Source organism: Oncorhynchus gorbuscha, linkage group LG24 (assembly GCF_021184085.1).
Source record: "Oncorhynchus gorbuscha isolate QuinsamMale2020 ecotype Even-year linkage group LG24, OgorEven_v1.0, whole genome shotgun sequence".
NCBI lineage: Eukaryota > Metazoa > Chordata > Actinopteri > Salmoniformes > Salmonidae > Oncorhynchus > Oncorhynchus gorbuscha.
The window spans coordinates 54224809-54248502 of record NC_060196.1 but is presented as its reverse complement, the minus strand read 5'-3'; the positions used below and the strand labels follow the sequence as shown (position 1 = coordinate 54248502).

General features: G+C 44.6%; 2 protein-coding genes across 3 annotated transcripts in view; both read right to left on the bottom strand.

The window, feature by feature from the left end:
* LOC124012987 (DENN domain-containing protein 3-like) overlaps positions 1 to 662 on the bottom strand; it is a 36121-nt gene extending 35459 nt beyond the window's left edge. Inside the window, exon 1 of one of the 2 annotated variants that reach the window (XM_046327089.1) lies at positions 470 to 662. The gene's annotated coding sequence lies outside the window, so the exon portion shown is untranslated. The remainder of the gene's footprint in view (positions 1 to 469) is intronic. The other variant, XM_046327090.1, reaches the window with a different exon arrangement.
* Positions 663 to 5130: 4468 nt separating this feature from the next.
* Positions 5131 to 23694, bottom strand: part of LOC124012998 (solute carrier family 45 member 4-like) — an 80355-nt gene continuing 61791 nt past the window's right edge. The window contains exons 5-9 of the mRNA XM_046327102.1: positions 12233 to 12412; positions 10945 to 12113; positions 10558 to 10657; positions 9725 to 9936; positions 5131 to 7108 (exon numbers count right to left, since the gene is read on the bottom strand). Coding sequence (XP_046183058.1) covers positions 6749 to 7108; positions 9725 to 9936; positions 10558 to 10657; positions 10945 to 12113; positions 12233 to 12412 — 2021 coding nt within the window. The 3' untranslated portion in view covers positions 5131 to 6748. The remainder of the gene's footprint in view (positions 7109 to 9724; positions 9937 to 10557; positions 10658 to 10944; positions 12114 to 12232; positions 12413 to 23694) is intronic.

Below are 23694 nucleotides of genomic sequence, written 5' to 3'. Positions count from 1 at the left end.
ACCAACGATGGGTTTTAAAATGTGATTTTCCAGAAATAAACGATCCGGTGAAACCACAGACATCTAGTCTGTACTCTGTTCTGGCAGAACCCGGTCCTCCCGGCCGGTGGTCACACTGGTCATTCTAGTTCTAAACCTCAGGTCCGTCGCAAGTCTGCGCCTCATGGATCTTATTGATAGGGTGCCATTTATAGTCTAACGACAGGTACACTGATCTTTGTCCTAATCTATAAACGCATGTTGACTTCTCATTTAAACTACAGAACACAAAAGAGGAAAGGTGATGACAGTATAGGTAGGGGACAGCGTCAGCTGTATTCAATTTTGACACGGTCTTGACACTTTAAATGGCATTGTTGTGACAAGAAGGTTTGCATCTTAAATTTTTAAAAAGTGGTCCGATTGTTTTAAACCTGACATATAGCTAGCTCTCTTATGACACTTTTAGAAAATACAAGACATCACCAACCTCTATTCAATCGGCTATTTTCCATCAGGTACCTTCGTTGGTGAAATAATGAAGGCGTCAAATGTAACTTTATTGTCGATAAAGCGCACACGAAGCTCCACACAGTACGCGGCTGACCTGACCACTCCACTCACCGGATAAGACCAGAGCAGTGGAGCAAACATCACATTTCAACCGTTGTCGGCTCCATACAACTTCCTGGTAAAAAGGCGGCTCATAGCCTACACAGATTCAAATTACATTCAGGACTAAAAGGAATCAGACGCAGAAAACTCATTAAAACCATATTAGTTAAACTGTATTGCGATTCAATTATGATTTATATTGTCGCCTACAACTACAATCATGTAACAAATAAAACGACTATAAAAGTATAGTACTGCTGGTTACAATATGTAGTTAAATGCTGCCATCCAGCGGCTGAGAGAAACATCCATGAAACGCAGAACCCTTTCCAGGGGTGAGAAATGTAACGCGAGAAGAACACCACGAGGTGGGAACATTGTATAAGAGACTGTTGTCAACATTCCCAGACGAGTGGCCCTTTTTGTGCACAAAGTCTCATTCGTGCATTATGTTTAGATCATGTCCAAGACACAGTGGGCGTATGGTACTTAAGTAAAATACTTAAAAGTACTAATTCAGTTTTTTTTTAACGTTTTTTTTTTGGGGGGGGTATCTGTACTAAAAAATTGACCACTTTTGCTTCACTACATTCCTAAAGTAAATTCTGTACTTTTTACTCTATACATTTTCCCTGACACTCAAAAGTACTTGTTACATTTTGAATGCTTAGCAGGACAGGAAAATGGTCTAATTCACACACTTATCAAGAGAACATCCCTGGTCATCCCTACTGCCTCTGATCTGGTGGACTCACTAAACAGAGAACATCCCTGGTCATCCCTACTGCCTCTGATCTGACTGACTCACTAAACAGAGAACATTCCTGGTCATCCCTACTGCCTCTGATCTGACAGACTCACTAAACAGAGAACATCCCTGGTCATCCCTACTGCCTCTGATCTGACGGACTCACTAAACAGAGAACATCCCTGGTCATCCCTACTGCCTCTGATCTGACAGACTCACTAAACAGAGAACATCCCTGGTCACCCCTACTGTCTGTGATCTGACTGACTCACTAAACAGAGAACATCCCTGGTCATCCCTACTGCCTCTGATCTGACAGACTCACTAAACAGAGAACATCCCTGGTCATCCCTACTGCCTCTGATCTGGTAGACTCACTAAACAGAGAACATCCCTGGTCACCCCTACTGTCTGTGATCTGACTGACTCACTAAACAGAGAACATCCCTGGTCATCCCTACTGCCTCTGATCTGACAGACTCACTAAACAGAGAACATCCCTGGTCACCCCTACTGTCTGTGATCTGGTAGACTCACTAAACACATGCTTCATTTGTAAATGATGTGTGAGTGTTGGAGTGTGCCCCAGGCTATCTGTAAAATAAATAAAACAAGAAAATGGTGCCGTCTGGTTTGCTTAATATAAGGAATTTGAAATTATTTATACTTTTACCTTTGATACTTAAATATATCTAAAACAAATACTTTTAGACTTTTACTTAAGTAGTATTTTACTGGGTGACTTTAACTTTGACTTGAGTCGTTTTCTACCAAGGTATCTTTAGTTTTACTCAAGTATGACAACCGAGTACTTTTTCCACCACTGGTAAGACATAGTATTGCTGTCTGATAGATTTCCAGTCATTTAAATGAATCAAATACCCCCCTTGGTTCAGAAATAGTATGTGATTTATGTAGCTTAGGCCAGCAACTGTTTCACCTTATCATAAACAGGATCTTACAGAGTGTGGCTTTAACTGAAAGAGGAAGCTGTGGTTAGCTCAGCGTAGATGACCTGTGGTTTGACCCGAGGTGGAAAGGTGATGTGTGATATGGTGTGAAGGTGTAGCTATTCCCTCTCCAGTTTATCATTCATTTTATAACCCTGATAAGTCATCATTAAAGTTTGTCGCTGAATGCACTGATAGCCTTCGTGTCTTCTTCGTCTACCAAGATCTTCAGACTGTACGTACGCTGGTTTTCCTCATATTGACCTAAAAACAAACCACCCTCTAACGTTAATATGACTTTATATTACAGGTGTAGAGTATTTCATAGATGATGGCAGTTTATTAACATAGTTACAGAGCTAATATTTTGTTTTCAAAAGGTAATATATGAGTGCAATACAACAATAAAGCGACAGAAGCCATTGAGTTTTTTTTTTTTAAAGGTGCATTCAATACAGTGTTCTTCCATGGTTCTACATATGAAGGCTCAAGCATATTTACACAATGTATATACAGTCCTTATAGAAAAACAGTGTATATACAAATAATCTGCTTTTTTATAGCAGCAAAATAAACTAAAATAGTATTTACACTGACTGCAAATACTGTTTTTCCCATTCTTTAAGCAATATCAGTGATAAATTCATTACATAAAATACTATATGCAACTCTCATTGTCCTAAAATAAAATGACCTTATAAAAGTATTTTTAAAATAATTAGAGATGAATGATAGCATTCTCCTATCAAAAGAAAAGAGGGAAATTGAATGAGTTTAATTATCAAATTGAATTATACTTATTCAAAAACACATTTCTGTCTGAAAATTTAACAAATGAAATATTGGTATTGCAGTGTGACCTCAATCTTCTAAAAGAAAGTGAATTGAAAAGCAGATGACGCGCTCACACACGTGTTTCAAACACATTCCAGTCCTCCGATCACTGTAACATACCTCTCGCATGTGTTACTGTAAATATATATCTGTATTTATATATGTTATATTTAAATAAAGTGAAAGCATCCATTTAACATGAAAAGAGCTATATATATATATATTTATATAAAACATATCCAGTACTTTTTCTTTTGCAAGTTTTTTCTTTTCTTTTCTTCAAACTTTGTATGTGCAAGTTCTGTGCAGACCCTCTACCCGTCACAAAACAACACACATTTTACATTCATGACTTTAACATTGTCACCTGATGGAATCAAGGAAATGCAAACTCCCAGCAGGCCTTTCAACATAGGCCACTATGTCAACATTCCAGAGTCAACAGCTACAGGTTAAGGGAAACTATCATACACTTCCTTGCATCTTAGAAACACTCAAGTTGCACTTCAAGTATTCAACAAGGCATGGTTCTTCTCTAAAAAACCTAACCAATACTATGCTTCTTTAGCTACGAGTACATGGTTGTTGTTTTTCATACAGTATAACTATGATTCACATACATACAGCCATGCATTAAAAAAGTTCACCCCATCCCAGAAACTTAACACTTCCACCCTTGCTTACAGAGGCAGAAAACATTATTGCAACAATCGTCTGATTTGTCAAATACTTCATGCTCTCTGTTTGTTTACACTTCAAGTTTGGTCTGAATCTCCTCTTGACACTCTGAAAAGATTTCAGCTTTTTGTTTTTCAGTTCGACACATTAATGAAGGTTAAAATTACACATTCACAAATCTTCCTCTACTGATTAACACGTATCCTTAACAAGAGACAGCGATGTAGTCTGTAACTTCAATATAATAAACACATAGGAGACGGAAGCCATATCTCATATACGGTAAGTATTCGTGTAGAAACACAGCCAACCTGGATGTAGTAATTGGGTAGTCCCAGCTCTATAGCCCTAAGGCTCTGATCTGACCTCCTGGGGCCTGTCACAGCAGAGACACATGGGCCTGTAAAGCCATAACCAGCATGCTCAACACAACAGACAGACTAGAGCCATAATGAGTTCCACAGTGGAGCTCTACTCCCTTCACTAGTTTCCACACTCAGTCCACCATGTCGTCTATAGAAGAATGCAACTGAGCCCCCATTCTGGCTCAGGGTGCATGTAGGCCATGCAGAGCCAACATGGTGTGTTAACATTTAGCTAAGGCCGCTTCAGATAACAGCACAACTCGCCACAAGGCCCAAACCATGCAGCAACTAGGTGTTAAATGTAAATGCACTACAAGTGAGAGGATATAACTCTTCTTTTCTATTTTTTTTACCCCATTTTCTCCCCAATTTTGTGGTATTCAATTGGTAGTTACAGTCTTGTCTCATCGCTGCAACTCCTGTACAGACTCAGGAGAGGCAAAGGTCGAGAGTCGTGCGTCCTCCAAAACACGACCCAACCAAGCCACACTGCTTCTTGACACAATGCCCACTTAACCCAGAAGCCAACAGCACCAATGTGTCGGAAGAAACATCGTGAACCTGGCGACCGTGTCAGCGTGCACACTGTGCGTGGCGCGCCACAGGAGTCGCTAGTGCGCCATGGGACAAGGACATCCCTGCCGGCCAAACCCTCCCGTAACCCGGACGACGCTGGGCCAATTGTGTGCCGCTCCTTGGGTCTCCCGGTCGCGGCCGGCTGCGACAGCCTGGATTCTACCCCAGGATCTCTAGTGGCACAGCTAGCACTGCGATGCAGTACCTTAGACCACTGCGCCACTCGGGAGGCCCATGGATATGAACTCTTCTATCAAGACCCATTACTTCAGTTAGAAAAATAAAAGGAAGACCAATATGGTAGGAAAATAATCAACTTGAATTCCTGCACAGTTTAAGTTCTGCCTAAGTGCTCCTCCCCCAAAACTCAGACCTACACCCCCCCCCACACTCGATGAGCAGGCACTCCCACATTTGACAAACATCTAGCTAGTATTAGTTACATCCTCAAACAAACGTCAGCAGCTGAAATTGTGCAGCGAGTGACACAATCCATTAACAATGCAATTGAAACAAGACAAAGAGAACGAATTGAAGCCTGAAATCTGTTTCACCTCTGTGAGACAGAAGAGCTTCCAAGCTCCTTACAGTTCTCCTCAACTTCTGTCCTCCGTTTGGTACGCAATTCTCCGTAACTCCAATGCGGCATTGAGATTCTTTCTCATTTCCTAAAAGTGTTTCTGTTCTCCGTCAACGGTGAGGCCCTTGTGATCTCAGAAGGATATATTCTGAAAGGTGGAAAATAGGATCCTTACTATAAATTACTAAAGAGGATAAAGATATATTTGTGTGGATCAGTATTTCCCCAAACTCGCTCCTGGGAACCACAAGGGGTGCCCGTTTTGGTTTTTGATCTAGCACTACACAGCTGATTCAAATAATCAAAGCCTGATGATGAATTCATTATTTGAATCAGCTGTGTAGTGCTAGGGCAAAAACCAAAACGGGCACCCCTTGTGGTTCCCAGGAGCGAGTTTGGTAAATGTTTGTGTACAGTTGATATAGTGTAACTCAGGTGTGTAAAACTCATTCCACGGAGGGTCGAGTGTCTGCCGTTTTTAGTTTCCCCGTTCTATTTAGACCTAGACAACCAGGTGAGGGGGAGTTCTTTACTAATTAGTGACCTAAATGTATCAATCAAGTACAAGGAAGGAGCGAAAACCAGCAGACACTCAGCTCTGTGTGGAATGACTTGGACACATGGTGTAACTGGTCATAACAGTTAGAAATTCAATAATTAGGAGAACTGATTGATTTACCAAACAATGCCTTCCTCCCCCTCCTCTCCTAACTGAGAAATCACCTCCTTATATATGTACAGTTTCCTCTTAAAGCCACTAGAAACCTTTTAAGTCCAAAAAGTAATACATCAACCCTGTAAATGATACCGGGCCTGGCCCATTTGGTGATAACAATGTCCTTCTGCAACATAATGTCAAAAATATATAGAGGAAAGTAAACTAAATAATCGTGTTCAATCAAAAGAGCAATTTTCTGCATTTTCAAATGCTTCACTTATTAGAAGAATATAATATTTCTTAGAGACTCTTCGTCTTTTCCTTCATCTTGACCCTTGAATGGAAGTGAGAGTGAAGTGCATGTCTTTTTCCAGAGATCCCAGTTCAGCGCGTGAACGTCGGTCGCATGTGTATCTATCGTCCCCTGATCTGTCCTGTCCAGTTGGACCGCCTCGATCGCGGCCCCTGGTGGCCCTGAGAGGGAGAGACGCCTGTCCTCTCCTTGCCACACCACAGTCCTTAGAGTGTGACGAGCGAGAGACAGGCCCCAAATTAAATGAAATACATGTCAAAACCTTAACACATCATGGCCCATGTGTGTCTCTGAGAAAGAGGTCGGTCAAGCCCATGCCATTAGCAGATTATTGGGTGGCAATGGCCCGGTTGTACAAAAATGGAATGTCGGTTTTTATTTTTTGATGATCATTGCATTGCTATGGTTACAGTAAGCTCCGACCTTTCCAGTTAATTGGCGATCACATCAAATTACAGAGTGGACTCGCACTGCACTTTACACGTAGTGGTGGCACCTTTCTTTGTCAGTTTTAGAACACTGGGTTTCTCCGTGACGCTGTTATCGGACACGGGCCCTGTTAGAGCCTTCTGCTCGCCCTTGGCCTCCGCGTCGCCGTGACTTGGGTAGATGACCAGGAACCAGGCGGTGAGGAAACCCAGGAAGGAGCCGCCGGACGCCACCATGGGGATGACCCGCACACTACCCGTGGCGTCCACTGCTGCGCCCAGCGCCGACGCCACCAGGATCTGGGAGATGTACACCTGGCACGACAGGATGGCACAGTCGATGCCGAAGCCCCGCTTGGAATTCCCCGGGCTGTGGTGGATGTACTGGGAGAGAGGGAGGGGAGAGGTGAGAGGGAGAAGACGGAAGAGTGAGGGAGACAAGAGAGAGGGAGAGAAGAGAGAGGTAGAGAGGGATAGTGGAGAGAGGGATAGTAGAGAGCAGCGAGGGAGAGTAGAGAGCAGCGAGAAGAGAGGGAGAGAAGAGAGGAGAGTAGAGAGGGGAGTGAGGGAGAGTAGAGAGAGGGAGAGAAGAGATAAGAGAGAGGGAGAGAGAGAGAGAGAGAGGGATAGTAGAGAGAGGGAGAGTAGAGAGAGGGAGAGTAGAGAGAGGGACAGTAGAGAGAGGGAGATTAGAGAGAGGGAGATTAGAGAGAGGGAGAGAGGGATAGTAGAGAGGGAGAGTAGAGAGAGCAGCGAGTAGAGAGAGGAGAGAGAGAGAGAGAGAGAGAGAGAGAGAGAAGAGAGTAGAGAGAAGAAGAGGAGAGAAGAGAGTAGGGAGAGGAGAGAAGAGAGAGGAGAGTAGAGAGAGCAGCGAGGGAGAGAAGAGAGAGGGGAGAGAAGAGAGGGGAGAGAGGGAGAGAAGAGAGGGAGAGAGAGGGGAGAGAGAGGGAGAAGAGAGGGAGAGAAGAGAGAGAAGAGAGAGGGAGAGAAGAGAGAGGGATAGTAGAGAGAGGGAGAGTAGAGAGAGGGAGAGTAGAGAGAGGGAGAGAGGGATGGTAGAGAGAGTAGAGAGGGACAGTAGAGAGAGGAAGATTAGATAGAGGGAGAGTAGAGAGAGGGAGAGAGGGATAGTAGAGAGAGGGAGAGTAGAGAGAGCAGCGAGTAGAGAGAGGGAGAGAAGAGAGAGAGAGAAGGAGAGAAGAGAGAGGATAGTAGAGAGGGGGAGAGTAGTGAGAGGGAGAGTAGAGAGAGGGAGAGTAGAGAGAGTAGAGAGAGGGAAAGTAGAGAGAGTGAGAGTAGAGAGGGAGAGAGAGGGAAAGTAGAGAGAGTGAGAGTAGAGAGGGTAGAGAGAGGGAAAGTAGAGAGAGTGAGAGTAGAGAGGGTAGAGAGAGGGATAGTAGAGAGAGGGAGAGTAGAGAGGGATAGTAGAGAGAGGGAGAGTAGAGAGAGGGAGAGTAGAGAGAGAGAGTAGAGAGTAGAGAGAGGGGGAGAAGAGAGAAGAGAGTAGAGAGGGAGAGGGACAGGAGAGAGAGGGAGAGAAGAGGGAGGGAGAGGCATAGTAGAGAGAGGGAGAGAAGAGGGAGGGAGAGCAGAGAGAGAAGCGAGAGGGAGAGTAGAGAGGGATAGTAGAGAGAGGGAGAGAAGAGAGAAAAGAGAGAGGGGGAGAGGGATAGTAGAGAGAGGGAGAGAAGAGGGAGGGAGAGGAATAGTAGAGAGAGGGAGAGAAGAGAGAGCAGCGAGAGGGAGAGTAGAGAGAGGGAGAGAAGAGAGAGGGAGAGAAGAGAGAGCAGAGAGAGGGAGAGTAGAGAGAGGTAGAGTAGAGACAGGGAGAGAAGAGAGTAGAGAGGGAGGGGATAGTAGAGAGGGAGAGAAGAGAGAGGGGGAGAAGAGAGTAGAGAGGGAGAGGGATAGTAGAGAGTGTATAACTAACTAACTAACCTGTTATGTCAGTGTCTACTAACTAACCTGTTATATCAGTGTCTACTAACTAACCTGTTATATCAGTGTATAACTAACTAACCTGTTATGTCAGTGTTTACTAACTAACCTGTTATATCAGTGTGTAACTAACTAACCTGATATATCAGTGTGTAACTAACTAACCTGTTATATCAGTGTGTAACTAACTAACCTGTTATGTCAGTGTTTACTAACTAACCTGTGATATCAGTGTTTACTAACTAACCTGTTATATCAGTGTGTAACTAACTAACCTGTTATATCAGTGTCTACTAACTAACCTGTTATATCAGTGTGTAACTAACTAACCTGTTATATCAGTGTCTACTAACTAAACTGTTATATCAGTGTCTACTAACTAACCTGTTATATCAGTGTATAACTAACTATCCTGTTATATCAGTGTGTAACTAACTAACCTGTTATATCAGTGTGTAACTAACTAACCTGTTATATCAGTGTGTAACTAACTAACCTGTTATATCAGTGTGCAACTCACTAACCTGTTATATCAGTGTGTAACTAACTAACCTGTTATGTCAGTGTATACTAACTAACCTGTTATGTCAGTGTGTAACTAACTAACCTGTTATATCAGTGTATACTAACTAACCTGTTATATCAGTGTATAACTAACTATCCTGTTATATCAGTGTGTAACTAACTAACCTGTTATATCAGTGTGTAACTAACTAACCTGTTATATCAGTGTGTAACTAACTAACCTGTTATATCAGTGTATACTAACTAACCTGTTATATCAGTGTATAACTAACTAACCTGTTATGTCAGTGTATATTAACTAACCTGTTATATCAGTGTGTAACTAACTAACCTGTTATATCAGTGTGTAACTAACAAACCTGTTATATCAGTGTATACTAACTAACCTGTTATATCAGTGTGTAACTAACTAACCTGTTATATCAGTGTGTAACTAACAAACCTGTTATATCAGTGTATACTAACTAACCTGTTATATCAGTGTATACTAACTAACCTGTTATATCAGTGTGTGTACTAACTAGTATAGATCCTTACCTCTTTCATCTCATGGTATTGTCCCAGAAGGGCATATGGGCAGTAGGAGATGCTCATGGAGATGATGCCCATGCTGCTGATCATCACCATGGAGACGTAGACATTGGGGAAGATGGCCATGACAGCTGTACCGATGGAGAAGCCCAGCGTTCCCAAGACATAGATGACCTTGATGCTCAGGTCAAAGTTGTCCAGGTACTTCTGTAGTACGGCTGCAAACAACAGAATAGAATCGTCTATAAGCATTTGGGAATATAAACAAGGAGATGCTTAATCAAATGTATTTTATAAAGCCCTTTTTAGGTCAGCAGGTGTCACAAAGTGTTTTACAAGACACTCAGTCTAAAAACCCAAAGAACATACAAAGCAGAAGCGAAAGCACATTGGCGACGCTGGAAACCTAGATTTCATGTGGCCTGGAATAAGTTGGTTTGGGTGACTCCAGTGTTATCCACACCGTGGCTCAACTGAATGGCACCATGATTTAGGGACCAGTAGCTAGTACAACATTCCTCTGGGTGTTTAGATCCTGGGTTACTGTACAGCTCTTTGTGAGTAGTCTGACTGTACTTGTACAGGTCGTCTCAGCTCACTAGCTCATCACGGTCTAACCCTCCAGCATGTGAACAGAGCCACAGATAGCACCTTGGCTGAAGACTGTGTGCACATTGTTCACTACTGTTTTTATGGCTGCCTCAAAGCACACGGCCTACACATGCGCTCATTCATTCATTGTTCACTTCATTTTATTTTTTTGTTCACTCGTTCGCTCATTCGTCCGTCCATCCATCCTTCTTTTCATCCATCATTCAACTCAGTGACTGGTCAGTGACCTGAGCAGGAGGCAGCTGTCAGGGCGTAGATGACCAGCCCCCAGCAGCCCATCTGAACTCCTTTGTGGTAGTTCTGCAGATTCGTGGAGTTAGCAGAAGCCTGGAGAGAGAAGATAAAACAACTCAGCTTGGTTACTGAGAAATAATGTGAGGCTGGTAGCCCAGAGATTAGAGAAGCAGGCGAGCAACCAGAGTTTAGCAAGTTCAAATCACAGGTTGGCAGGAAAATCTGGTGTGGAGTGAGTTTTTTTGTGTGATCAATAGTTTTTTATTTGCAGAAGACAAGGATATGTACATTTATGCCAAAAAAGAAAACTTTGCCCAAAATAAATACAATTGGCTTTATAATAACGTGACACAATGACCTTGGAGTCCCAGCAGCCTTACCGTGGGGTCTCCGTGGTAGATGACCTGGCCCATGAAGTCAGTGTAGAAGACGGCCTCAGCTATGATGGAGAACCAGGTGAGGAGATGACAGACACACAGCCTCATCAGCTCTGGAGGCATCTTCAGCATGGACAGCCACAGCAGCCTGACTGTGGTCTCCGTCTCCCCCTCCTCACTCTCTGTGTCCCCGCTGGAGTTGGTGTTGCCTGACTGGTGTCGCGCTCTGGGGTTCTGCTGTCTCCTCTTCTGTCTACGCTGGACCTCGTAGATGTCGTTCAAGCTGCGCGAGGACTTGATGAGCAGCGCGGCGTTGGCTCGCCGGTAGCGGTAGCGGTGGGAGCCCACGCGGCCGTAGTAGGAGAAGGTGCAGGACGGCTGGCGGTAGAAGATGTGGCGGCGGTGCCGCGTGGAGGCGTTGGTGCTGGCCAAGTTCTTCATGACTGAGCGGGCGTGCCCGTTGGCGCCCTGGCCCAAGCCGTTGGCGTGCGCCCGGCCGTTGGGCGTCTTCTGCTCGTTGACCTGGTTGTTGAGCAGCTCCTCCTCCTTGTCGCGGTCCTGCTCCTGCAGAAACTGGGACAGGCGGCAGATCTTTTTGGAGGTTTTGAGGAGGTCCTGGCTGCCTGTGCTGCTGCTGCGGCGTGGTGGAGAGCCGTGGTAGGATGACAGGTGGTCGGCGAAGATGGAGGGCTCGATATGGCGCAGGAACAGAGCCTCGTGGTCCAGGTGATCTAGTGTTGCATCGGCCATTTGCAGCACAGAGTCAGACTTGGACCTCACCATCTCCACATCCAGGAAGTCCATGTTAATGTCGCGCAATGAGCGCCCGTCCTCGCCCCCCTCTCCGTAGAACTCGTAACGGTCACAAGGGTCATAGATGTCGTCCTCTCCAATGAGCTCCATGTGGGGGGTGTTGGGGCCGTGGAGCTTCCCAGGGGTGTCGTTGACCTTGTTGACAGTGGAGGAGGTGGCGTCAGCCTCCTCGTCCAGCCGGTCCTGCTGGGGGCTGTACCGCTGCTCCTCGATGCTGAACAGATGCAGAGCCACCGAGATGGTGAACAAGATGGCGGCGAAGAAGAAGAGGATCTGCTCCTGGGACTTGAAGATTGAGCCCAGGAAGGTGTGGGTCCAGTCCAGACCGCCCAGCGCGTAGCCCACCGCTCCCCCACAACCTGGCGCAGACACACACATCATTTCCTGTTTGAGAATATTCAATCTATCAAAACTTTCACAGACATTACAGACACAGGTATGTGATGGAAATATCCTGCTACTAAGACGTGTGTCATACCAGAGGAGAAGGCGTGGATGTTGAGGGCCATGTCTTGTTCTTCAGTGTCTGCCACGTCTAGTAGGTAGGCCCTTATGGGACCCTCTGTTGCGTCTGCACTGAAGTCCAGCACCACCACTCCGAGCACCGTCAGAACGATCCCTATGGGCTGGTTATTTGGCACGTCGCCGACGGCAAGACCTTGACCACAAACAGAGACTGAGTTAGTATCCTAGCCGGTATAACAGGTTCAGAAAACCAGACTTAATTCACCGACAGAGAGAAAGTTGGACGCAGAGACCATTCCATTCCATTATACATATATTGAAAAGCAATATCCATCTTAGTTCCTTTCAGCTCTCCAACTAGGAGCACACTGCTGGATCGATAGGGAGAGAGAGATGAAAAGAGAGAGAGAGAGATGGAGAGAGAGATGGAGAGATGAGAGAGAGATAGAGCGAGAGAGAGATGAAAAGAGAGATGGAGAGATGAGAGAGATGGAGAGAGAGCGAGAGAGAGATGAAAAGAGAGATGGAGAGATGAGAGAGAGATGGAGAGAGAGATTTGCACATGTCAATCAATACCCGATTAGTGGGTTAGGCCTTCTTACACAGAAACACACAGGACACACACATACACACACAGGATACACACACAGGACACACACACAATAGATCCCAAGTTCATACAACCAGTAGGCCTAGGCTAGATAATAAAAAATGTTAAAAAGCAATGAGTCTGATGCAACAGATCAGAACATTTAACTTGAAAATGTTGACAAACTATTAGCAACGCACACAAGTCAGGAGGCTACGTGCGAATGTTAATTATACTATTATTGGAAAACACCGTCAAAAGCGCACCCAATGTGCAAACAGGTTTCATGTGACAGATGAAAATAACCCTTAGAAATGTAGAAATGTATGTAACGTGCTGAGGAAGCCTGCCTTCCGTTGCCTATGTATTTGCTGTTTGAGATGCTGCAGCAGCTCTCAACTGTCTGACAGATTTGTCTGCTCAAAGGTTCTGTATCTGTACGCTGTTCAGATGATAACATACATAACAAATATACTATACACACACGCCAATTTAATTCCATTAAATTATGCAAATTAACCCATAGACCGATAAACAAGACCAGTCAAATGGATTTCCACCAATGAAGAGGCTAATTCAATAATATTTCATATTTATATTTAATAAATAATATTTTGCAATTAGATATTTTTTCTTCTTCTGTCTGACGTCAATTTTATTTATCGGCTGTTCTATTTATTTATTTTTAGGCCCAAATCCGGCTATTGCTGGCTAACGGAAACTCTGACACACCACCATATACCCTAGGTCATTCATAGCCCATTTCCCATAACGCCTTGCGTGGTGTGTGGCTACTCTCGTTGCCCTTGTGTCTGGTCCAAGCTGTGAGAGAGACCTCTGTCTTACCCAGAGGTTTAGTATTACCCCAAAGGACATTGGTTCATGGCACACACTGACATTTATTACATATATCATCTCACAGACCAGGAAACACACGTCAAGGTTGACTGGATCATATGTACCCTTATGGCTACAGAGAACATCTAGATGTTACCTCATCTAGATGTTACCTCATCTATGTGTTACCTCATCTAGATGTTACCTCATCTAGATGTTACCTCATCTATGTGTTACCTCATCTATGTGTTACCTCATCTAGATGTTACCTCATCTATGTGTTACCTCATCTATGTGTTACCTCATCTATGTGTTACCTCATCTAGATGTTACCTCATCTATGTGATACCTCATCTATGTGTTACCTCATCTAGATGTAACCTCATCTATGTGTTACCTCATCTAGATGTTACCTCATCTATGTGATACCTCATCTATGTGTTACCTCATCTAGATGTAACCTCATCTATGTGTTACCTCATCTAGATATTAACTCATCTATGTGTAACCTCATCTATGTGCAACCTCATCTATGTGTTACCTCATCTATGTGTTACCTCATCTAGATGTAACCTCATTGGAACACTCCTGTTCTGGTCACACCAATGCAGAGTTATCAAAACAAGCATCTTATTCATCAAAATATAATTTATAATACAAACTAGCCATGAAAGCTTGTGTTTCATTGCCGTAAAACAAAACAAAGCCAAAGCCTTATCGTAAGCGCCATTAGTGTCAATTTCACTGGGAACGTAAACTCCTAGTAGTGAATTTCCATCATAACATTGAGCCCAGAGGAACTCCCCGCACACAACAACAAACAAGTCATTATTCAGACCTTCTTATTAAAGGGGAAATGCTATTTTGAAAATATTTAGCTAATCAACAACGACCACAGATAAGGAAGAGAGGTATACAAGTTGAAGAAAGAAGTCTGTACTGAGTCAGTGTGTAGTCAGTCTGTGTGTAGTCAGCCTGTGTGTAGTCAGTCTGTGTGTAGTCAGTCTGTGTGTAGTCAGTCTGTGTGTAGTCAGTCTGTGTGTAGTCAGTCAGTGTGTAGTCAGTCTGTGTGTAGTCAGTCTGTGTGTAGTCAGTCTGTGTGTAGTCAGTCAGTGTGTAGTCAGTCTGTGTGTAGTCAGTCAGTGTGTAGTCAGTCTGTGTGTAGTCAGTCAGTGTGTAGTCAGTCAGTGTGTACGTAGTAAGAAAAGCCTTTCTTCCTGACAATGGAGTGGCTGATGGGGTGACGCGCAGTGAGCTAGCGCTGGAGACAGGAAGCAGCTCCAGATAGGCATTGAAAGGTAAGAAGGAGGGCACAACAGGAAACGTTTCCCTGTGAACTGGTTCCCAGTCCTTTCCCATGTCACGGAGAATGACGGTTCACACACACACCGCCCGGCCCAGCAGGTCAGCGGACACAGGAGTCTGTAGCCTTGCTGCTTCTGTTTCTCAGCAAGTTACTGGGACCTGAGATAGGGGTGACGATGCAAAACAATAGCTGCTCTGGGAGGGCTACGACGAGGGCACTGAGCCAACACACCCGTACATACACCTCTCTCCAACACTCTTCAAAGCAACACATACATACACCTCTCTCCAACACTCTTCAAAGCAACACGTACATACACCTCTCTCCAACACTCTTCAAAGCCACGCGGGCCAGCTAAATCAAATCCAATTGAAATCCAGGACCTGTCAAACTTTTCAGTTTGTTCAGTGACCCATGGAGCCACATCTCCAGCAAGCAGAGTAAATAAAGCTACTTGTCCTCTCTCTTCCACTACTACCAGACTCTTCAGTCCTACTTGGTGGACTGTCCTGATGCCGACAGCAAAACAACTCTATGCGTTATCTATCGATCTTCTCCTCCGCTGAACCTTTAAAGCACGGAGCAAAATGGATCCCTCCTCTCTTTCGCCTGCACAGTGTGAGGCACTTAGGGTCACTTCCACTGATAATGAATTTACCAAAGCCGATGGCTGGCTAATGTAGGATGGGAAACTTTTGGTCACGTTGCATTAGAACAGAATTGAACTTATAGAATCAGGCTTTTTCCTGACCTTTCTAAACTCAGGAGAACCACAGAGAGTGATACTTTTCAATTCAATAAGCTTCACATCACACTCCAGAAGAGGGCTTATTAGGTGAGGCAGAAAGCCTGCCGGACGGTCTGGCTGCTATCACTGATAACAACAGCAAACATAATTAGTCTATCCTGTGAACTCAATCATGTCTCTCTCTCTGATTTACATTTCAGTCAATTAGCAGACACTCTCTTATCAAGAGAGACTTACAGTAGGGAGTGCAGACATTTTCCCCATAGTGGTCCCACGTGGGAATCAAAACCACAAACCTGGCATTGCCAGTGCCATGCTTTAGCAACTGAGCCACACACACACACACACACACACACACACACACACACACACACACACACACACACACACACACACGATAGATCCCAAGGTCCCACGTGGGAATCAAAACCACAAACCTGGCATTGCCAGTGCCATGCTTTAGCAACTGAGCCACACACACACACACACACACACACACACACACACACACACACACACACACACACACACACACACACACACACACACACACACACACACACACACACACACACACACACACGCGATGGTCCTTCTGTAGCTCAGTTGGTAGAGCATGGCGCTTGTAACGCCAGGGTAGTGGGTTCGATTCCCGGGACCACCCATATGTAGAATGTATGCACACATGACTGTAAGTCGCTTTGGATAAAAGCGTCTGCTAAATGGCATATATTATTATTATATATTAGATCCCAAGTTCATACAACCAGTAGGCCTACGCTACAAAAAAAAAAAACATAAATAATGAGTCTGATGCAACAGATCAGAACGTTTAACTTTATAATGTTGATAAACTATCATTTCTTCATATTATAAGCACAGCAACACACACAAGCCAGGAAGCCACGCGTGAATGTTCATTATGCTATTAAAACACTGTTGTCAAAAGCACACCCCGTATGCGAGTGGTTTCACGTGACAGAGATGAACATATCTGTTAGAAATGTAGAAAGAGAAAGAGAGAGGGGAAAGAGGGGAGAACTAATTGAGGAAAACACATTTCAATTGAAGTCATTCAGTTGCACAACTGACTAGGTATCGCCACGTTTCCCTTCCCCCAATATGCAACAACTAGCATGTTGTTGCTAATATGACTAGGATTGTTCCTTTGGCTACTGGAAATGAAAGAAAGTTGATATCAAATAATTGCCTCTATAGATATGGTCTGATTTTGGCTATAGGCTACTTTTGAAGCAAGGTAAGACATGCCTCATAATATTTAGTAAAACGTTAAGGTTTCAAAGAATTAAGTATATGTTTTTAAAATGCATACTGCATACTGCCTCCAGTGGTGTGTGATACGCTGATGAAGCCTGCCTTCTGTTGCCTATGCATTTGCTGTTTGAGATGCTGTGGCAGCAGCTCTCGCTCTGTCTGACAGATTTATCTGTATGCGTGTAATAAGTAAGATACATAACAAATACACTGTACTTACGCACCAATTTAATTACACTAAATTATGCAAATTACTTATAGACCGATAAGCATGACCAGTCAAATGCATTTACACCGACTGGTATTTCCATGAATTAATAGGCTGAAAAGCATTTCGAAATGGAATTTTCTATTCTTCTTAACCCTAACCCTGCCTAACCCCCAGTTCCAATGCTGGCCCTCTGTAGCTCAGCTGGTGCTTGTAACACCAGGGATATTGGGTTTGATTCCTTGGACAACCCTGTCACGAACCGGCTCAAAGCCCGTAACAAAGGGAGACAACGTGGAGATAAGGAGTAGCAAAATCTATATTTATTAAATAAGTAACTAAGTGTAATATACAATGGTGTGTGTAATCAGTAATCAGTAGTGTAAGTGAGTGTTTTGCATGCATGAATGTGATAATGCAGGGTGATGAAAGGTGCCAAAGCAAACAAACAAACAGCCACCAAGAACCACAACACAATCTACAACGGGTGTCTGCATGGAGAGAGTCTCTCCATGAATGTTGAAGAGGTCTATTTATCCTGGGAGACACCTGGCCCAGGTGTTTCCCATGTAGCTGACGTGACCCTCTCAACTCCGCCCACCGGCATCCTAATAAGAAAACAAGAACAAAGACAGAATACGGCAGACAGAGTGGGAGGGTCGTCACATTCCCCCCATAAAACCGGGGACCAACAAGGACCCTGGAACTGTTCTACCAGCCTCCCGCGTCCCAAATTGACACAGGCCTCTGCGTCCCAAATTGACACAGGCCTCTGCGTCCCAAATTGACACAGGCCTCTGCGTCCCAAATTGACACAGGCCTCTGCGCCCCAAATTGACACAGGCCTCTGCGCCCCAAATTGACACAGGCCTCTGCGCCCCAAATTGACACAGGCCTCTGCGCCCCAAATTGACACAGGCCTCTGTGCCCCAAATTGATGAGGGTTTACGTGTTCACACTTACAATTTGCCCCAGCCAACCTCCTCCCCAGACCTCAGCAACCTTCGCACAGGAAGCAACATTTAAGAGGAAAGAAAACAAGACCAGGAGGGAGCAGACAGGACAGAGAGAACATGACAATACGAAACAATGGTTAGTCACGTAAACATTAGGAACAGGGCGCACGAGAGAGCGCATCAGCAATCACGTTTTCAGTCCCCGGATGTGCCTCACATCGAGATGGAATGATTGTAAAAATAAACACCATCGCATTATCCTCTGGTTTGGACACATCATGGACCTCAAAAAAGTGAGGGGGTTATGGTCGGTGTAGACCACAATAGGTACTACCCCGACCCGACATACACTTCGAAGTGTTGTAGCGCCCAAATGAGTGCTAGCGCTTCCTTTTCAATAACCGAATAGTTCAACTGATAATCGTTAAACTTTTTAGAAAAGAAACTAACAGGCTTCTCAATCCCAGACACATCTGCTTGCAGCAAAACTGCACCTGCCCCCACATGACTAGCATCCACCTGCAAGGTAAATGACAAATCCATGCGAGGAGCAGCCAGCACTGGAGTTGAGGTAAGCAACCTCTTTGAATCTTCAAAAGCGTGTTCCGAGTAGACCAAACGTAAACAGCCTTAGCTTTCAGCATATCTGTCAAGGAGCGACCACAGTAGAGAAGTTATTACAAAAACTACGGTAATAACCAATCATGCCCAAGAAACGCATCAGTTCCTTTTTAGTAGTTGGTGGTGGAAAAGCATCAATAGCCACCACTTTAGCCCGAACAGGACGCACTTCACCCTGCCCAACCACTTTTCCAAGGTATGTAACGGTCGCCTGAGCAAACTCACATTTTTCCAGATTGATTGTGAGGCGACCTGCAGCCAGACGTTCAAACAAGGCTTGAATACGGGACAGATGTTCTTCCCAAGTATCTGCATAGATCACTACATCGTCCAAATAAACAGCGCACCCGGTCAGACCGGCGACAACCCTGTTCATAAGTCGCTGAAAAGTGGCAGGTGCATTGCGCAGACCGAAACTCATAACTGAATACGAGTACAGACCAAAGGGTGTAATAAAGGCAGAGATTTCACGTGCCCTACTCGTCAGTGGCACCTGCCAATAGCCTTTTAACAGGTCAAATTTGCTCACAAACTTAGCTGCACCGACTTGATCAACACAGTCCTCCATCCGAGGAAGAGGAAATGAATCTGGCTTTGTGACACTGTTTACCTTACGGTAGTCCGTACAAAAACGGTTTGTTCCATCCGGTTTACTGACCAAGATACAGGGAGAAGCCCAACTGGAGAAAGAAGGCTCTGCTATCTTACTCTCCAGCATGTACTTGACCTCAGCATCCAGACAACGTAGTTTCTCTGAAGAAACTCTATAGAACCGCTGACGAATGGGGTCAGCACCTCCAATGTCAATATCATGTTCTATTAAGTTTGTACGTGTAGGTGTATCAGAAAATAAACCTGGAAATCTCTGAATCAGACCAACCATCTCTTTCCGCTCATCAACAGGTAGGTGAGTGAGAAGACTGTCTAAAATATCCAGTGTTTCTGAATTTTTCAATCTACCCTGCAATATACAATCGTCAGGACCAGGAACATCTTCCTCCTCATGCACAGATCTAGCACGACAAGAACCCAAGGAAACAACGGTATCAGCCAAAAGAACAGGTTTACCGTCCTCTGTAGAATCCCACTGTTCAGTCTCAGAGGAACGTGCATAATAGGGTTTTAACAGATTTACATGGCACAGCTGGTGTGCTTTCCTCCGTTCTGGAGTGGCAACTAGATAATTTTGCTCAGTGTACTGGCGCACCACTGTATATGGACCTTGAAACTTGGCTTGAAAAGGAGAACCAACAATTGGCAGCAGAGCAAGAACCTGGTCACCTGGACTAAAGTGACGAGGCTCAGTTCGGCGATCAAATATGCCCTTCATCCTCTCCTGTGAAGATGATAACTTCTCTTTAGCCATTTCACCAGCGGCATACAGCCGTCATCGGAAATCACACACATACGAACACAGGGACTGAGGAGGCTCGGGAGACTTCCAGTCATCCTGGAGAACAGATAAAAGTCCACGCACCCTATGTCCAAACACAAGGTCATTTGGACTGAAACCTGTGCTCTCCTGTGAAACTTCCCTAGCGGCTAACAGTAACCAAGGCAACCCCTCCTCCCAATCCTTATCCATCTCAGTACAATAAGCTCTCAACAAAGACTTAAGTGTTTGATGGAAACGTTCAGTGCTCCTTGACTTTGCGCGTGATAGGCGCTAGACACATTGTGTTTAATATGGAGCTGTTGAAGAACCTGACCAAACAGATTAGAGGTAAAATTAGATCCTTGATCACTCTGATGACCTTAGGGATTCCAAACAATGAGAGAAACTGAGTCAAAGCTTTTAACACCGATTTAGTCGTGATAGATCGGAGAGGATAGGCAGCAGGAAACCTAGTGGTCTGACACATCACAGTGAACAGGTAACTGCTACCCTTTTAGAACGAGGCAGAGGACCCACACAGTCAATAATCAGATACTCAAAAGGTTGGCTGAGTACAGGAATAGGAAACAATGGTACTGGTTTAATAGCTTGATTAGGCTTACCAGTTAATTGACAGGTGTGACAAGTTTTGATAAAATCAGAAACATCCCTCTTTAATCTAGGCCAAAAGAAATGTCTTAATATGCGATTGTAGGTTTTCCTCACCCCCATATGTCCAGCAACGTCGCTGTGAGAAGTTTCCAACACCAACTCACGAAGCTTAACTGGTACAACAACTTGACTAATTGCCTCCCCAGAAAAACACTATCATGAGACACCCACTTTCTCATCAGGACATCCTCTTGGAGGAAATAGCCATGGGCGACATCTCCCAACTGTTCTATAGGCACAATTTGATCACGCAACTCTTCCAACGTGGGGTCATCCCGTTGAGCATTGATTAGATCTGAGCGGGTTACAGATAACGGGATAACAGGGAAGACAGTGACATACTTTGTATTATTATCATTAGTCGGCGCAGTGACTAGTTCGCCACGGCTCATAGAACGTGTCACTGCACACGCAGAGAACACCTCTGGGAAACTCTGTACACTCTCATCAGGAATCCCAACAAATGACGGCTTAGTGGAAACCACTAGAGATGGAAACACGACTGGCCATACACGCTCACCTGCCAAGTTATTCCCAAGGATAACGTCGATACCCTCAATAGGCAACGAAGGACGCACCCCCACAACAACTTCACCCTTCACCAGCCCACAATCCAACATCAGTTTATGCAATGGAACTGACAGAGTGTTCAAACCTATTCCCCTAATTAGAACACTATTCCCTGAATCAGTCTCAGTTTGTTCAGTGACCCATGCCACATCTCCAGAGCAGAAAAGGGTAACACAGACTCCAACACAAATGATTCAGAGGCACCTGTGTCTCTCAGGATCTTCACTGGCACTAAGTCTTTACTTCCTAACATAGACACAAAACCTTCTGTAATGAAAGGTAAATAGTCTGGATCAATATGGACTTTCACATTCTCCTGGGCCTGAGGAAATGAGTCAAGAATGAACTGATGTGGAACAGGTGCAGCTAACGCAGCAGGCTTAGATTTAGCGTAAGCACCCTTTGACCTGAGAAGTGGACATTCGTTTTCCAATGACCTGAACCTTGACAGTAGTGACACTCCTGCCCAAAGTCAGCCTTACCATGGGAGTCAGGTTCAACCCTAGTTGAATAGAACTCTGCCCGAGAACCAAAGTATCTCGGTGAGCGAAGCCCAAATCTATCCGAATGCCCCCACTCTTTCCGAATACGGGGTTTTGCAAAGACACTTTTGTGAGTCAACACATACTCGTCCGCCAAAACCGCAGCTTCAGCAACATTCTGATTACTTTCTGTTCATTAATATAAGTGGCAATACGATCAGGAATTGTGTCCTTAAATTGCTCTAACATAATCAGATCACACAGCCCTTGGAAAGTCACAACTGCAGAGGCGGAACACCAGCGATTAAACTGTAAAGATAACTGTCGCGCAAACTCAACATGAGTCTGGTTATCGTCCCTTTTTAAAGTTCTAAATCGTTGGCGGTAAGCCTCAGGGACCAATTCATAAATCTGTAACACAGCTGTTTTAACTTTATCATAACTGGCACTGTCGTGTACACTAAGAGCTGAATATGCTTCCTGCGCTTTACCAGTCAGCACACACTGCAACATTAAAGTGCGGTCAGAATCAGGCCAACTCCTAGCGTCAGCAACCCGCTCAAACAACGAAAAGAATGTCTCGGGGTCCCTTTCATTAAACCGAGGCAATAACCGCAAGTTCCCAACAATATCAAATGTCTCTGGGGCATGACCAAAAGCGGAACTACCCCTAGGTAAATCTGGGTCACCTTCCCAAAACAAACTCTCCCCTGAGATCTTTCCTTCCCTAACCAACTCTATACGTTCTTGTTGCAACTTGATTTTAGCACGCTCCATATCTTGTTTAAATGCCAATTCCTTTTCATATTTCACACGATCATGCTCTAGCTTCTCACGATCATGCTCTAGCTTCTCACGATCATGCTCTAGCTGTAACAAAAGCAGTTCTTTCTGCTGTTCAAAAGAAGGCTACTAGGACTAACCGATGGAATGGCCATTGTAACGTTATGGGGAGACAACAAATCCTCAGCAGAGGCTGGCCCGGTGGTAACTTCAAGAATACCACTCTCCATCAGATTGGCTTTCAATATCAACCTGATAGAATTCTTTAGACGTTTATCACTAATCTCAACCTTGTAGTGTTCCGCGACCTTCAACAGCTGTTCTTTAGTACCTAAATCTAACAATTCCTCTGATGGAGAGCGAATGAACTTATCTACATAAGACGCCATAATCACACAAATTTTTTTTTTATCGCTTTTCCCTTCTGCTGAGCACACCAGAACACAACCCGAGAATTGACAATCACCCTGAGCACCACAGAAAGAGATGAGATATGGAGCTTCCCCAAAACCTACAATAACTCAACCCTAGTCTTCGTGCAGATTTGCGGTGGGAATTTACGCACTGTAGCCCGCTGGCAAGGAAATAGAACTCCCCAGCATGCTGGCAAATTCCACCAAGCCACGGATGTCATTCGAGACAACTGCTCAGTCCACAGACACCACACAAAAATAACAAACATTAACCATGCCCAACATATTCCAAAAAATGAAACACGTCGCTAAACCTATCAGGGGAAAAAGGCTATAGCTCCGGGTAGCAAGTTCCACTACCCTACCCAAATCTCCCACCGAGGTACACAGCAGATTACTCACTTCAGACTGACGTCCCAACAGAAAGTAAAACAAGAGTTCAGGCTAGGCAGGGCCTGGAAACTAACCATTATACTCTCTCCAACACAGCACACAAACCAAACAACAAAGGCAACCAATACTGGGCCGATCACACTCAAACACAATATTCAATCCAAACACGTACCTCCACGGTCTCCCAAACCAATAGTTCAAAGATCCCGGACGAGCCCCCACTTGTCACGAACCGGCTCAAAGCCCG